The following is a 14,918-nucleotide window of genomic DNA, read 5'->3' on the forward strand; positions in this document are numbered from 1 at the left end:
TAAAATATGAAGTTCCCATGTTTTTGAGAAAAAACTGCGCTATGTCATTGTATAAAATCCCGAATCAACATTTCGAAAAATCTTTCCACAGCGCAAGTACAACACATTCATTTGAAACAATTAAAACCTTGTGTGTATCCTAGTTCAACTATTATATCAGAAAATGCGACAATCAGTTCATTAATACCACTGACATTTCATCGCATTTACGTAACAAGCATACACTATGGACCGGAGCGGGTGCAAAACAAAGCGAGCGCAGACGGAAATTAGATACAATACGATAAATAAAAGTATTTATCTTGTTCAAGAGCGCAAACATTCAAATCAGCGTACATTATTTGTGCTCGGGTGGACTGAGCACGGTAGATGAGTCGTAAAAATGAAACTCTTCCCCGTCTTTTCGAAGGCGCTTAATCAAAATAATGATTTCATATCATGGTTTACTTAGCGTAATTAATGATGATAACGACAGGAAAATGTCGTCGGTCAACACTGCTATCAGGAATTCGTCTTTTGACTGGTACCGACATGTTTGCTTCGCTTTGCGGCGCCTCATTTGAGAATATAGCAACCTTTGCCCGGAAAGGAATTATGAGTTGACGGAAACGTATTAATGCGACAGAAAAACAACTTCGGAATTTCGGCGGGTGCGAATATGGAATGGAAATATGCTGAGGGTATAATTGAACATCAGCCAATTAAAATGCTCGGTTTTGGTCACGTCACTGATTATTATTGACAGGAAAGAGAGCAAAAACTCCCTACAAAGTTATAAATGGAGTAATAACCGGAAATTTTGAAATAATTTAACACAAAAGGTGAGTTACGGTGAAATATATGGATACCTTGCTGAAAAATTAGAGTTAAATAGATTCGGGTTCAGGCATAGTAAGACTTTGTTTTTAGGTAGTTGTAGGATACATAACGGCGTTAGAGTGAGTATGTGTGTACAGGAAAATAATGGACTTGTTTATAATGCTGTTTAATAAATAACGTAAATAGTAATTGGTATTTAGTGGGAGAACATAATTACTTCACGGAAGGTGTACAACTAACTCACATTTAACATTTATTTTTAAGGAATTATTCTCGCTTAAACTGAAAAAGTTTCATCATCGTGTTAAATTGATATAAAAAACTTATTCAAATTGTATTTCTCATTTTTTCTTAAATGTTCGACAATTTATTGAAATAGATATTGCGTAATCTACTATAGGAATGTTTATTTATAAATATTTGTATTCAGAAAACTTGCGGGTATGATATGTAAGATATTTGAAATAAGTTTTGAGAATAATACATGACAATACAATCGAACAAATACAACATTTAAGTAATCTTTGTTATGTATGTGTCCGGAAATATTATTATACAAATATATTTTTCGCATTTAGATTTTTTTTATTTGCCTTTTATTCAATGTCTATAACTGAGAAAAATGCTTTATTGTGAGTCTTTCCTGGGTAGTGCTTGTTATCGAGTATGTTCAATTAGAAACATAGGACACAATTACAAAGTTTCGTGTTTCATGCGAGCTTCGTTCTGAAAAATATCGGCAAAGTCTAATCAAGGAAGACAACTCTCGCTTTCAGCGGGATTTGGTTTAAAATAGACTTCATTTAAACGAAAAATTCATAATGACAGAAAGTGCCATCCCTGATAAGCCTGTGCGTCCGCACGGGCTATTTTAGAATGACACTTAACACACATTAACCCATTCATGCCTAGCGTCCTGAAAAAAGGACATTGCAAACAGCGTAGACCCAGATGAGACGCCGCATTATGCGGCGTCTCATCTGGGTCTCCGCTGTTTGCTTAAAGGAATTTCAGTAAGTAATATTCTAAATATAGAAATAAATATACTAGACATCCCTAATTTTGGAAGTAAATTGATCCAATTTAGAAGGATGGGAGAGTGCACTGGGCATAAATGGGTTTAACGCACATGCATGAAGCCCCATTGCTCCCAGAATGAGTCTCGTATGTAAGATCAGTTTATGAATGCTCGCACAAACTGTTTTTCCACGCTCGCGAACAGAAAACACTTTTTTGTAAATACGACTCTACTTATATCAGGGGCGTTCCTGGGGCTTTTTCAGCTATACGCACGATCGAGCAGCGAAGCTGCGAGTAGGGATAGGTGCGGGAGGGGGTCTACTTCTCCTGCTGGGGTGGGGGGGGTGTCTCCCCCTTGAACATTTTGGAAAATTTATTCCAGATGGTGCAACGTTATTCATCTATTTCTTGCTTGAAAAAGACCGATAAAAGGAAATATTTCATTAAACATTGTCAACAGCAAATATACTTTCGACCATTAAAATTATAAAGTTAAGATAATTATATTTTATTCTTACTAAAAATAAACAAAATAAACTAGGAAATGGTTATATTAGAAGAAAAAAAGTAAAGTGAAAGGTTCTTGTGGGGATCGAACCACTGCCCTTCGGTTCAATAATGGGACAAAATGACGACATGCTAATTGATTGCGCAACAGGGGAAAGTACTTCGTAACGGCATTGATTTTTAATATATATACTAAATAGTGGAAAACTATTTCGAATAAATATACCTACACTAATTTGAATGAAAATTAATTTGGACATTACCTATAATTCTATCATGATTTGAACGTGATTACTTCGTTTGTTTTGAGTTAAGACTGTGTTGTGTTTCGTACCCACTGTTATTTTCTAAAGTTTGACGTCTTGTTTGCTTGTTTACATAGTTTTAACCCTAAACCCCCTTACCCCTCACTTTTTATTTCATTTTTCGAATTTAACGAGTTTTCATTATTTTAAGTTTGAAACTGAATTATAATTTATACGCACGGGCGTACTGCCGTATGCCTAGGAACGCCCCTGTATATATATTTGTGACCCAGTATCAGATATCAAGTCCTATTTCCTACTATACAAGGCATGTATATAAAAAGTAGATACGTCTTTAATAACATAAAATACTTATAAAACAATTCACTTCATTAATAAGCTTTGTTTCAATTAAAACTACCATGTTTATTTTATGGTACGCACTTATTTTGCGTGTAAGGCTTAAAGAGAATTTAAACTTGCAACAACTTTCTATGAGAATTTAATAAATTATTTTGGGTATTATAAGTAAAAAAAATTCTTAATACAATCAGTTAAATAGAACACTCGTAAATTGGATAGCGTTGGAATAGCGTATTAACGAATGACTCGGGGGAAATTATTCTATCTACATTTTGCCCTCTTGTGCCTTACACTATAAAATGGAGACAGCAAGATTAATTTTAAAAAGTTTCAAAACGTTCAAAATAAGATGTTTCAATTTATCATTTCCCAATAATACCACTATTTCCCAGACATACGATTAAATAATTTTGCTATCCAACAAAAAAAATGACTAAACACGCTCCGCCCAAATTGAATCCAATTGTCTCGAAAACAGAAGATAAACTGGTATTGCCAACAACCAAGTGGTCGCGTCTCCCATTCAATGTATCTGTCTGTGGTAGGGAAGGCTCAAGTATCATGTTTGTATGTTCAAGTACTGCTAAGTACAGGTGGTTAAGATAACATGGTATGTTGATTAAATTAAACAAATTAAACATTCGTTTTAAGAATAGTTACATCGTTCAATAGTTTTGTTTCCTTTAAGGAAATTTGAGATAATCCGCCTACAAAAACGTGCAGATAAAAAAGTTTATACATAAATACCAGCTTAATGAATTTCGACACACGATAAATACTAGCATATACAATAAAAGAAACATCTTGAAACCGTAAGCAAGTGTAACATGTTAATATGTTAATGCAAAATGTGTAGTTTTTCTCCATGAAATAATATATGAATCACAAAAGCGGATGTTATAATGAAACCCAAATCTGTATAAATAAATATCACACATTGCTAATGTCTTGTTTGAACATATTTAATATAAAGATCTGTCGGAATGTTAATATTTTTTACGGTACAACCTATTACGGTAAGGACGTTTCACAATAATATCTCATTCGTCAATTTTAGTCACCGAACTAGGCCGTTTGATCCATTATAAAACGATGTATCCCTAGATTATTTGCTTATCAAAATGTTTCAGCTAGAACTTATGGTGTTACCGAATTCACACCGAAAACTGTATCTGATATACATAATAAGCTGAAATAATCCTGTTTAAGTTTTTTTCGAAATTAAAATAGTGCAATAAATGAAGCAAAATTTAACGTATATAAATGGAATCTTTACTTGCACAGTGTCAAATAGTTCGAACGCTGAAAGCGCGTTTAAATGTTGAACGTTGAAAATGATGAGGGTACTCGATTTTGTGACAGACAAACAGACAGGCAGACGTCTATGGTGATTAAATTATAAAATCTCTTCTTCGGTGCGAAATCTTATCAATACTATTTTCAAGGTTTTCTCAAGTACAGAAACCATAAGAATTATGCCTGCAAATAGTTCACTCGTTTTTTTCTCATCCAGGTTATCATGCGAGGAATATTTAGTTCAGTGCTGGTCGTCGTCGGCGGTCTTCTAACCCTTGCCGACGGGCATGGTCGGCTCATCATGCCGCCGGGTCGTTCAACCATGTGGCGTTACGGGTTCAATACTCCGCACAACTATGACGACAACCAGCTGTCATGCGGAGGATACGGGGTAGGTGTTTATAAACTGTATTTGTCCAATTAAAGCCTTTGTTCATCGAAAATAATGAGCAGTTGCACAACAAAATATGTATTTGGCTATTTGGAGATCAGCGAGTATCCTGAATTCTAATATATATGTGTCGAGTATCATTGATAATTTCGTTTAAACACTCTCTCAGAACCGTACAATCGTTCACCAAAAATAGAAGTTTATTGCCCGTCGCGGCAATTTAGACTGTGAACTCATATTCAATCGAACGCTATAATTAATATCAATGCTTTGCAGACGCAGTACTATCGCAATGGCGGAAGGTGTGGAATCTGCGGCGACCCATTCGATGGACAACGTGACAACGAGGCTGGCGGGAAGTTCGCTACCGCAACTATCGCCGCCACGTACACACAGGGACAGATCTTCACGGTACAGCTCGAGATCACAGTCAACCACGGCGGCTGGTTCGAGTTTAGACTGTGTCCAAACAATGACTTCACGAAGCGCGCGACACAGGAGTGTCTGGACAAGTATTTGCTTGAGCAGACGACAGGTGGCGCGCGCTACACGCTAAATGAGGGGAGAGGGATAAAAACAGTGACCTTGAAGTTGCCCAAGGACCTGACCTGCTCACAGTGCGTCCTTCAATGGAAATGGAACACAGGTAGATTGAACATTACCACTAACTTTATGCGTCATTTTCAATGTCACGTGTCATGTGAAGCGTTGAATTTAGAGCGATCGTGGCGCTGAGGACGACTCCGACGATATGCACAGCGACACACGACACGTAACACATAGCAACGATTATCAATCTTAGATGTAACTTATATTGTCTACTGGTGCGACATTGCGATTATCCTTGTATCTTAGATGTAACTTATATTGTCTACTGGTGCGACATTGCGATTATCCTTGTAAATTGTCGATGTCGTAAATTGTTGAGTACCATGCGTCATTTTGATTGCTCAGTGTCGACCTCAAAGAACGACAGAAGAGATTTATCATTTAGTTTGTGTGATTTACTGTTTACTTATCTATAAAGATTATATCTGATTTTTTGGTTCAAACCTGATTTCATGATAAACGAATTCCGTAGTATAATGCTTATTAAATATAAATATAATTAACATATAAAGATAGATATCATTTAGTTTGTGTGATTTACTGTTTACTTATCTATGAAGATTTTATTTGATATTTAAATTACTTGGAAATCAAATAGACGACTGTCTATAGAATAGTTTATTTGAACATGTTTTTAAACGCAAGTAGTGTTCTTTTGTTCTTTTTTATGTCATATTGTGTAATTTTCGAGACAAAAAGTATGAACATGTTCCATTTAAGCGAATTAAACAATCTCTGAATTGGACAATAAGGACACTAGTCTTGTAAGCCCAATCTTAGACGAGGGAACTTAATGCGTCATCCTTTAGAAAGAAAAGTTGACGAACCAGAGATTTTTTGTCAACTTCAGATATACGATGATTTATTAAATTATTTTAAAGCACGGAAGAACTGCAGCTTCAAACAGTATCTTTCTTAACTCTGCATATAAGATAAAATATGTTAATATACATGCACTTTTTATTTGACCTTGTAACGTTATTATCATCAAATATATTTTGGTTCAATATTAATAAGAAAATGTATTTTATACATTTAAATATTGTTCCATGATTTATCCAAACATGCGTTTCAGTACTTTCAAAGTAAACAGCCAAAATATTTATTAAAAAACAACAACACGTAACTTCCGTGTAGACAATTTTGTAAATTAAAACATTCCCTGATTCGTTTACCACTCCAATATAACTAAATGACGGTGTTTCAGCCAGTAACACTCGCTGTGACGGCTCGCAGTGTTGCCGCGGATGTGGCCCGCAGGAGCAGTTCTACGGATGCTCGGACGTCACCATACTGGCCGGAAATGGAGGCAGTGTACCGCAGGTTCGGATCATGATCAGTTGCAGTATTAATTCATATTAATCAAATACGTTCATTTTCAGATGATTTATATGTTTCAATACTCTCAATGTTTGGAAAATGTTTATCCCAGACGTTTTAGAAAGGTTTTCTGGTTTATTACTTTTGTTACTACTATTAAAATACATCTGAGGCAAAAAAATGCATACATATATCTACAACGAAACCTGCCTTCGATATCGCTCAGGCAGGAATTTCATGTTCCTCGTTGCATGACATGCAAGTGTAGATATTTCCTCTAATTAATTCGCAGGCCCCGCCCTCACAAAACCAGGGCGCAAAACCACAACCGCTTCCTTCCAGCCAAGGTTCGGTCTTCCCAGACTCCTTCATACCGTCCTATTCCGGTAGCGGTCAAGTGGCGCCGCCGGAAACTCTCGGCGTCGGCTCGACCGCCGGCAAATGCGCGGCCACCAAGGAATATCGGCTTGTAAACAACGGTGCCGACGCGTGGTGTGTTACCAACTGTCGGCTCTTCAATAATTGTCCCAAAGAGAGATGTACCGACGAATGCCGACAGTCTCTGAGTGAGTGCAAAGCAAAACCATTCTACGTGTCGAGATTCGGGGCGCCCGAGTTGGCCAATGTTTGGTGCAGGCAGCAGTGCACGCAGAGTATTTGCCCGCTAGAGTTCTGTGAAAAGTCATGCCTAATGTAGTAGTCACATGCAATGCTATTATTTTACATTTGATGGTTTTCGTGTTATTAAACATTTGAATTATTCACTTGTCAGAAGATTTATGCAGTTACGTTTTTTCACTTATGCTTTACGTGCAATTGTATTCGCATTTTAAGTAAATGTACTATAAAATTAGACACGGGTTTTGCTTTCAATCGCCTTGTTGAATAATTTTGTCCTATTGGATATTTATAAACCGTACATAGATACAGCTTTCAGTCTGAAAATACGAAAGTAATCTACGATTCGTAGCTTGATTACTCAAAATACACCATCGTTTGAAAACAGTTATTGGAAACTTTCACAGAAACACAAAATTCGATATATTTCGAATACATGAAAGCAAGTATATCTTACGAAAATGGTAAGCTACCTTCCTACAAACAGCATATGAAAGATGGCGGATATATTTATATTATATACACATTACCAAAAGTGTCACAGCACCTTTCCGTGTCCAATTGTCATTGTCACATTAAGTATGTATATAAGAGATGGTTAACGACGAAAGTATAATTTGCATCTGAAGCATTTACCGCCAAGTCAGCAAAACGCGCCGACCCCATCTGGACAACTGATTTACAACTATCTGGAATGGCACAGGCACGAGATAAATCTCAAACTGACCTTCACATTTACCAAGTCCTTCAGTTTAAATCTGATTTTCATAAGACTTTGTATGCAAATAATTGTTTTTTACTTAGAACTGAAAGAACGGCTTTACAAACAGGTCTTGTAAAATATGGAAGCGCATTGGATAATAGGCATTTGCCAGCGATGGTGTGTCGTTTGTGAGTCGTTTTTGTTCATCAGAAGGAATGAACACAACCACGATATTAATTTCGCGTCTTCTTTACGCGGGCACATGGAAACGGGAAATGCGTGCTTGTTTTCATATCGGCCCAGAAAATTGGTCTTCAGCAATGTGCGAAAAGCAGTTTTTAGACAGAACCATTTTCGCATGATATCTATGAACAGTGAGCAAACACGTACCTTAACTGCTTTGGTAACATTGTTATTAAGGTAAGCTGGAAAGGCATTGCAGGTGTCGGTGATTACTGTATATGTGTGCGGAACCGATCGACATCTAATCCCTTCCGATATTTTTATTGCATATCGTGGGACATTTTTTTTTATCTGAGCTTCATTATCTACTGGCTTTTGCTCAGAGCCTTTAATACGCAATTGGTAATATTAGTGGAACTTACGCTAAGTCATGAAAATTATAATGTACTGAAAATGATATTCACTAGTTGTCCACTCAGTAAACACTTACCATATATATATATAAATATATATACTATAATGTCCGTGATCCCAAAATCAGGTGATTCAACGTATTGTAACAAAGGTCGTATTGTAACAAAGGTCGTATGGCGATCTCAATCAACTACAACACCATTCAAAGCATTTGTTTCAAAATGTATTCATTAATCAAAATACAAAATAAAACATGTAACAAATGACAAACTTTTGGCATGACTTTTAAGCACATATTGATTGCTGTAGCACTATTATGACTCAAAACATCTGCACTGCCCAATCGTCAATATACACTCCGTGATTGTGTTCCCTCTATAAATTCAAAAAATGTACATGCATACAAAAGGCTACTAGACAATGTTCTGTCCAATGCAAAAAAAATCGTCACAATCGTGACAATCAATATCCCCGTAAAGATTATGTTCTGATCCTGGCAAACTTTTAAGTAAAAAAAAAACGTTAACTATGTACCCTATGTTATAAACGCTGTCATTACAATTCTTCCTAAATTCTTGCTTCATTTGTTGTAAGCTATACTTTGATTTATCATATGGTAATAGAAAGTATTTTAGCTATTAGAATGTACAAGTAATATGCAACATGTAATAGAAAAATACAAATAATATAAAATACTATAAACTGCAAGGTAACCTTTGAATGTGTGTTGCACACTAACTTTGAATACTTATTAGAAGCAACAGTGACTCTCAAGGAAAAACATTCACAAATAATGTTGAAAACTTAATCTGAAATTTAACTTAGCCACAAGGCAAGTAAAAAATATCAAACATAGTATGTGTGCATGAATATTTACAGACCAGTCTGAACTTAACGTCTGATATTCATTTTTTAATCACGGTGTGTAATTCAGCTACAGAATGCATAGACAAGCAAATAAAAAAACGTCCCTGCATATTGTTAAGCAAATAGAAAAATGCAACGGATAATTCAACCCCAGTACATTGGAACCTGACATGTAACAGATAATTCAACACCAGTACATTGGAACGTGACATCCAATACTCTGTTCAAGCTAAACTAAAATACATCGATTGCTTCTAACTACTAGAACTGGAGCTGTTGCCAATGGTTTCATGTGGAAAAGTTTCTGAAACACAGCCTATATACAATTCTATTAACCACTGGCGAATCACTTGCAATCTTATACTTGTACCTGTACAGTAACTTGTGTGAAGTTAGTTACAGTGAGGAGATATCTTGGTGTCTTATATGTCTATCTACATGAGAAATGACCATAAACATAGTCAAACAAGAAACTGATTCAATAAACTCACATGCCCCAAATTAAAGCCTTTCAAGTCTTGAATCATGGGCCCATTATAGGCCTTTCAATTATGGCAGATCATTCGACATTGTGACAATGTGATGATAAAATGTAATTAACCCTTTCAGTGCGGGAACCGAATTTTAAAGGCCTTTGCAAACAGTTTGGATCCAGATGAGACGCCACAGAACGTGGCGTCTCATCTGGATCCAAACTGTTTGCTATTCTGATAGTATTCTTTGAAAAAAAATGAAGAAAATGCTTATTTTACAAATTCAGCAGACGACATTTTAGCAGAAGACAAATTACCCAGCATGCAAAGGGTTAAGTTTTGAGCATGTACTACCTGAGGTAACATAACTGCTGATACAGAAAAGTTAAAGTCTACCGTTACACACCATATACCAAGGTCATAAGTCTAGAACTAGGTATGTAACATGGATAGAGCATCCCGATACTCGGAGGTTACAAGATTATATTATAAGCTGTGTAACCCATGCCTGGTCTTGATAGACCAAAGTTTATTAAAAAATGACCAGAAGTCATCTGACAACATAATTTACATGAAATGTTATACATTCAGGCGGTGAGACAATGCAGCACCGCTGGATGTGAGACTATGAGATGATATGAGATCATGTGAGGTGAGCTGCATCCACCATGTCTAGCTGCTCCTGTATCTCAGTGTAGAGTCTCTGGAGGGTCTTCAGGTTCTCACTGAACAGGGGCAGCAGCTCCCTTAGCAGGGCTCTCTTGTCAAGGCCCTGAAACACAGACAGAGGCTAGAAAACTTGTAACAACAAGTGAGTACCTAGACAAAATAGGAAAAGGTGGAGCCTATGCCTATATTCTGGTGAGGAGCTACCTTGTCCACTAATGAAATGACCAAACCTTACCTGACTTTGTAGCAGACAGTGTTACCCTTGACCAGTCTGGTGAGGAGCTACCTTGTTCACCTATGAGATGACCAAACCTTACCTGACTTTGTAGCGGACAGTGTTACCCCTGACCAGTCTGGTGAGGAGCTTCCTTGTCCACCTATGAGATGACCAAACCTTACCTGACTTTGTAGCAGACAGTGTTACCCCTGACCAGTCTGGTGAGGAGCTACCTTGTTCACCTATGAGATGACCAAACCTTACCTGACTTTGTAGCAGACAGTGTTACCCCTGACCAGTCTGGTGAGGAGCTACCTTGTTCACCTATAAGATGACCAAACCTTACCTGACTTTGTAGCAGACAGTGTTACCCCTGACCAGTCTGGTAAAGAGCTACCTTGTCCACTAATGAGATGACCAAACCTTACCTGACTTTGTTGCAGACAGTGTTACCCCTGACCAGTCTGGTGAGGAGCTACCTTGTCCACCTATGAGATGACCAAACCTTACCTGACTTTGTAGCAGACAGTGTTACCCCTGACCAGTCTGGTGAGGAGCTACCTTGTCCACCTATGAGATGACCAAATCTTACATGACTTTGTAGCAGACAGTGTTACCGCTGACCAGTCTGGTGAGGAGCTACCTTGTCCACTAATGAGATGACCAAACCTCACCTGACTTTGTAGCAGACAGTGTTACCCCTGACCAGTCTGGTGAGGAGCTACCTTGTCCACTTATGAGATGATGAAACCTTTCCTGACTTTGTAGCAGACAGTGTTACCCCAGACCAGTCTGGTGAGGAGCTACCTTGTCCACCTATGAGATGATGAAACCTTACCTGAATTTGTAGCAGACAGTGTTACCCCAGACCAGTCTGGTGAGGAGCTACCTTGTCCACCTATGAGATGACCAAACCTTACATGACTTTGATGCAGACGGTGTTACCCCTGACCAGTCTGGTGAGGAGCTACTTTGTTCACCTATGAGATGACCAAACCTTACCTGACTTTGTAGCAGACAGTGTACCCCTGACCAGTCTGGTGAGGAGCTACCTTGTCCACTAATGAGATGACCAAACCTTACCTGACTTTGTAGCAGACAGTGTTACCCCAGACCAGTCTGGTGAGGAGCTATCTTGTCCACTAATGAGATGATGAAACCTTACCTGACTTTGTAGCAGACAGTGTTATCCCTACCCAGTCTGGTGAGGAGCTACCTTGTTCACCTATGAGATGATGAAACCTTACCTGACTTTGTAGCAGACAGTGTTACCCCAGACCAGTCTGGTGAGGAGCTACCTTGTTCACCTATGAGATGATGAAACCTTACATGACTTTGTAGCAGACAGTGTTACCCCTACCCAGTCTGGTGAGGAGCTACCTTGTTCACCTATGAGATGATGAAACCTTACCTGACTTTGTAGCAGACAGTGTTACCCCAGACCAGTCTGGTGAGGAGCTACCTTGTTCACCTATGAGATGATGAAACCTTACATGACTTTGTAGCAGACAGTGTTACCCCAGACCAGTCTGGTCTGGAGCTAGGCTGGCCCAATATGGCATAAGATCATTTTGATATGATATGGCTCATTAACCCAAGGAAAAAAATTACGGTAATTGCACATTCAGATAATACGATTTAGATGATAATGATAAGCAAATTATTTTTTTTAGGCATTGCGATTTAAGAGAATACGAATATTTTTAATGTATTTATATATATATAAGGAAAATAAGAAACTCCTAGGGCGGGCCAATTTTGACCTAAGATGCAGGATTTGAACAAATTTGGCCAAGGATTACCATGACATGCTAAACACCAAATATCAACCTCATTACCCTAGGGGTTCATGCGAAGATTTTATAAGTTATTTACTATATAAGTCTACATAAATCTTGTGACAGAGGGCATATCTAGTTTTGACCCCAGGGCATGATTTTAACAAACTTGGTAGAGCACCACTATATATTGCTAAATGCCAAATAAATCTCTCGTCTTTGTGCTTCCACAGAAGATTAAAAAAAGTTTTTAATATATTCATTTAAGGAAAACAAGTAATCCACAAGGTAGGGTCAATTTGACCACAAGGATTTTTTTAGCGAATTTCTTACTTAATAAATAATTAGTAGTACATTAATTTGAACAGATATTATACTTTTGTTTCAAAACCATTAAGGCTATATTAATTTTATTTTTTTAAGCAACATTTAAATCCATCTACAACCTGCTTTTTAATAACATTCATTCCTACTATGAACAACAATTTAACTTCAGTTAAATAACATAAAATATACAATTTCAAATTTCTTTTTAAATTACCAACTTCACTAGTAATTTTAATTTCAACTATCAGTAATCCCGTTCTTTTTAAAATGCATTTATTGTATATAACAAGTATTTCAATATAGGTTTACTGTATAACGATGTATTACTATAAAGGATTTGCTGTATTTGTGCACCCCAAATACAGATATCAAGGAGGATTTACAGCAGTTAGCTTTTAGTGATGACAGTTAGTCTTGCAGATATCAAGTCTGAAATACTTCTATCACTATAATCAATTGTACCAGTAACAGCAAATAGCAGACCAGATGGTGCTCTTTTTTAATTACATACCAATAAAATACGAGACAAGACTACATGACCAGCAGCGTGCGTTAATAAGTCTTATGCTATATGCCGCCAGTGTAACCCCAGAACAACATGAGCAGTCAGTGTTTACATGCTTCTGCTCATATTTCCACAGACATACCAGTATATTGCAGACATACCAGTATAGTGGATTCCCATGTATTAACGCTGCCTGTGTTAATGACCGGTCCAATGAGGTTGGTGCACACCTGACGTAGCCGAGTGTCAACACCTGAAATACAGAGTATTCTTCACTAGTAAAAAGAAAATATAAAACTACTGACCCTTGCGGTATCAGATAATGTTGTTATTTACTTCTAGTACATAAGTCTACCATTATCATGAGTGTGATTAATTTGACCTTAACTGCTTGATCTGAATAAACTAAGAAGAGAACAACTATATTGTGTTACACACCAAATATCAAACCTCTAACCGTTGTGATTTCAGAGAAGAAATTATTATTGAGGTTAATGGATATTTAATATACAGGTCATTTAAAAACAATTTGACCCCCAAGGTGTGGCTTGTTTTGACCCCAGGGCCACTATATGTCTACAGACAGACCAAATGCCTGTTTGATAGATAATAAATAATGTGTTTTCTTTGTAATCAGATAATATCCAGCAGTGGACATTAGCCATTTAAAAGTGAATTGACTCAGCATTATGACATTGAAACATTTGATCGTTATAGCGCCCTAAAAAACTGGTGGTCCATCAGTCCAATTAACTTTGTTCGTGGACAAATATTGGTTGCACTCGCTTCAAGGTCCACCACTAAACATAAAAAATTGTAATTTCCCGTCACCACTGTCATAATAAAACCCTAGCCTATCATACTTGTTTGAGACTCTTGCCCAAAGCAAGCCACTGCTTTCTCCTTACCTTCCTGGACTAGGTATCGGACGTATGTGTGCATCCAGAACTTGTACTCTGTGGGCGATTTAAGTGCCAGGCATGACATAACCTGAGACTCGAGGTGGTTCAGCGTGCACAACTGGCGTGAGTCTGGCGCACACTGGACCACACGTTGGCTGGGTGAAGGGCAAAAATGTTGTACATCAAGTAGAATGGAATTTATATTAGGCAAATTTTAATACTTCATCATGTATGCTTTGGCGGGTAAGCATTATATACTCCATATAAACACTGATTGTCTCTATGGCTTCTTAACTTACTGCAATAAAATATTTCATATAATATGTGCAGAAAAAAAACCATGATTAACGTAAAGACCAAATGCATATCATATGAAATTAATCTTGAAATTCAAAGTTAATTAGAATAGTTTCCCAGGCAGCAATGCATTTCTGGTAAGATCATTAGTACTCGGACAAATAGTTCCTATGAATTACATAATATGGTAAATCTAAATCAGCCAACTGAGACTGAGGTCATTCAGCATTAAAGTTTGTGTGTTCCATAACATAATAAGCTGTATACCCTGATGAAAGACTCAAAATGTCTGCTTATGAGACCACAAAACTTTCAGTGTAAACAGAATATTCATGTGCAAGGTGCTATGGAGATAAGCTGGGGACATATGGCAAGATATCCAGTTTTTGCACAAT

The 14,918-nt window shown here is 37.3% G+C and overlaps 2 protein-coding genes and 1 long non-coding RNA gene across 7 annotated transcripts in view; 1 reads left to right on the top strand and 2 right to left on the bottom strand.

Moving 5' to 3' along the window:
• The first annotated feature begins 677 nt into the window (after positions 1–677).
• LOC127862143 (uncharacterized) lies at positions 678–7,423 on the top strand. 4 transcript variants are annotated; one of them, XM_052401156.1, is made up of 5 exons: positions 678–821; positions 4,468–4,641; positions 4,918–5,287; positions 6,458–6,573; positions 6,863–7,423. In XM_052401156.1, exons 2-5 carry the CDS (start codon positions 4,474–4,476, stop codon positions 7,265–7,267), a joined length of 1,059 nt encoding a protein of 352 aa, XP_052257116.1. In that variant the 5' UTR covers positions 678–821; positions 4,468–4,473; the 3' UTR covers positions 7,268–7,423. The 4 variants fall into 4 exon arrangements, with proteins under 4 accessions (XP_052257116.1, XP_052257125.1, XP_052257107.1 ...); XM_052401165.1 differs by having other exon boundaries at positions 815–891; XM_052401147.1 differs by lacking the exon at positions 678–821 and adding an exon at positions 822–938.
• Positions 7,424–8,695: 1,272 nt separating this feature from the next.
• LOC127861973 (protein HIRA-like) overlaps positions 8,696–14,918 on the bottom strand; it is a 37,960-nt gene continuing 31,737 nt past the window's right edge. The window contains exons 23-26 of one of the 2 annotated variants that reach the window (XR_008040384.1): positions 14,233–14,381; positions 13,486–13,577; positions 9,561–10,600; positions 8,696–9,520 (exon numbers count right to left, since the gene is read on the bottom strand). Coding sequence is in view for 1 of the 2 variants with exons in the window: in XM_052400779.1 (XP_052256739.1) it covers positions 10,472–10,600; positions 13,486–13,577; positions 14,233–14,381 (370 nt within the window). In the remaining variant the exon portion in view is untranslated. Of the gene's footprint in view, positions 10,601–13,485; positions 13,578–14,232; positions 14,382–14,918 lie in introns of both variants that reach the window. The other variant, XM_052400779.1, reaches the window with a different exon arrangement.
• Positions 11,067–12,785, bottom strand: LOC127862464 (uncharacterized). The gene is made up of 3 exons (XR_008040637.1): positions 11,767–12,785; positions 11,358–11,439; positions 11,067–11,275 (listed from the first exon to the last, which is right to left on the bottom strand). It is a non-coding gene; the product is annotated as an uncharacterized LOC127862464 (long non-coding RNA).

The sequence above is a fragment of the Dreissena polymorpha genome, chromosome 1, assembly GCF_020536995.1.
Source record: "Dreissena polymorpha isolate Duluth1 chromosome 1, UMN_Dpol_1.0, whole genome shotgun sequence".
Taxonomy (NCBI): domain Eukaryota; kingdom Metazoa; phylum Mollusca; class Bivalvia; order Myida; family Dreissenidae; genus Dreissena; species Dreissena polymorpha.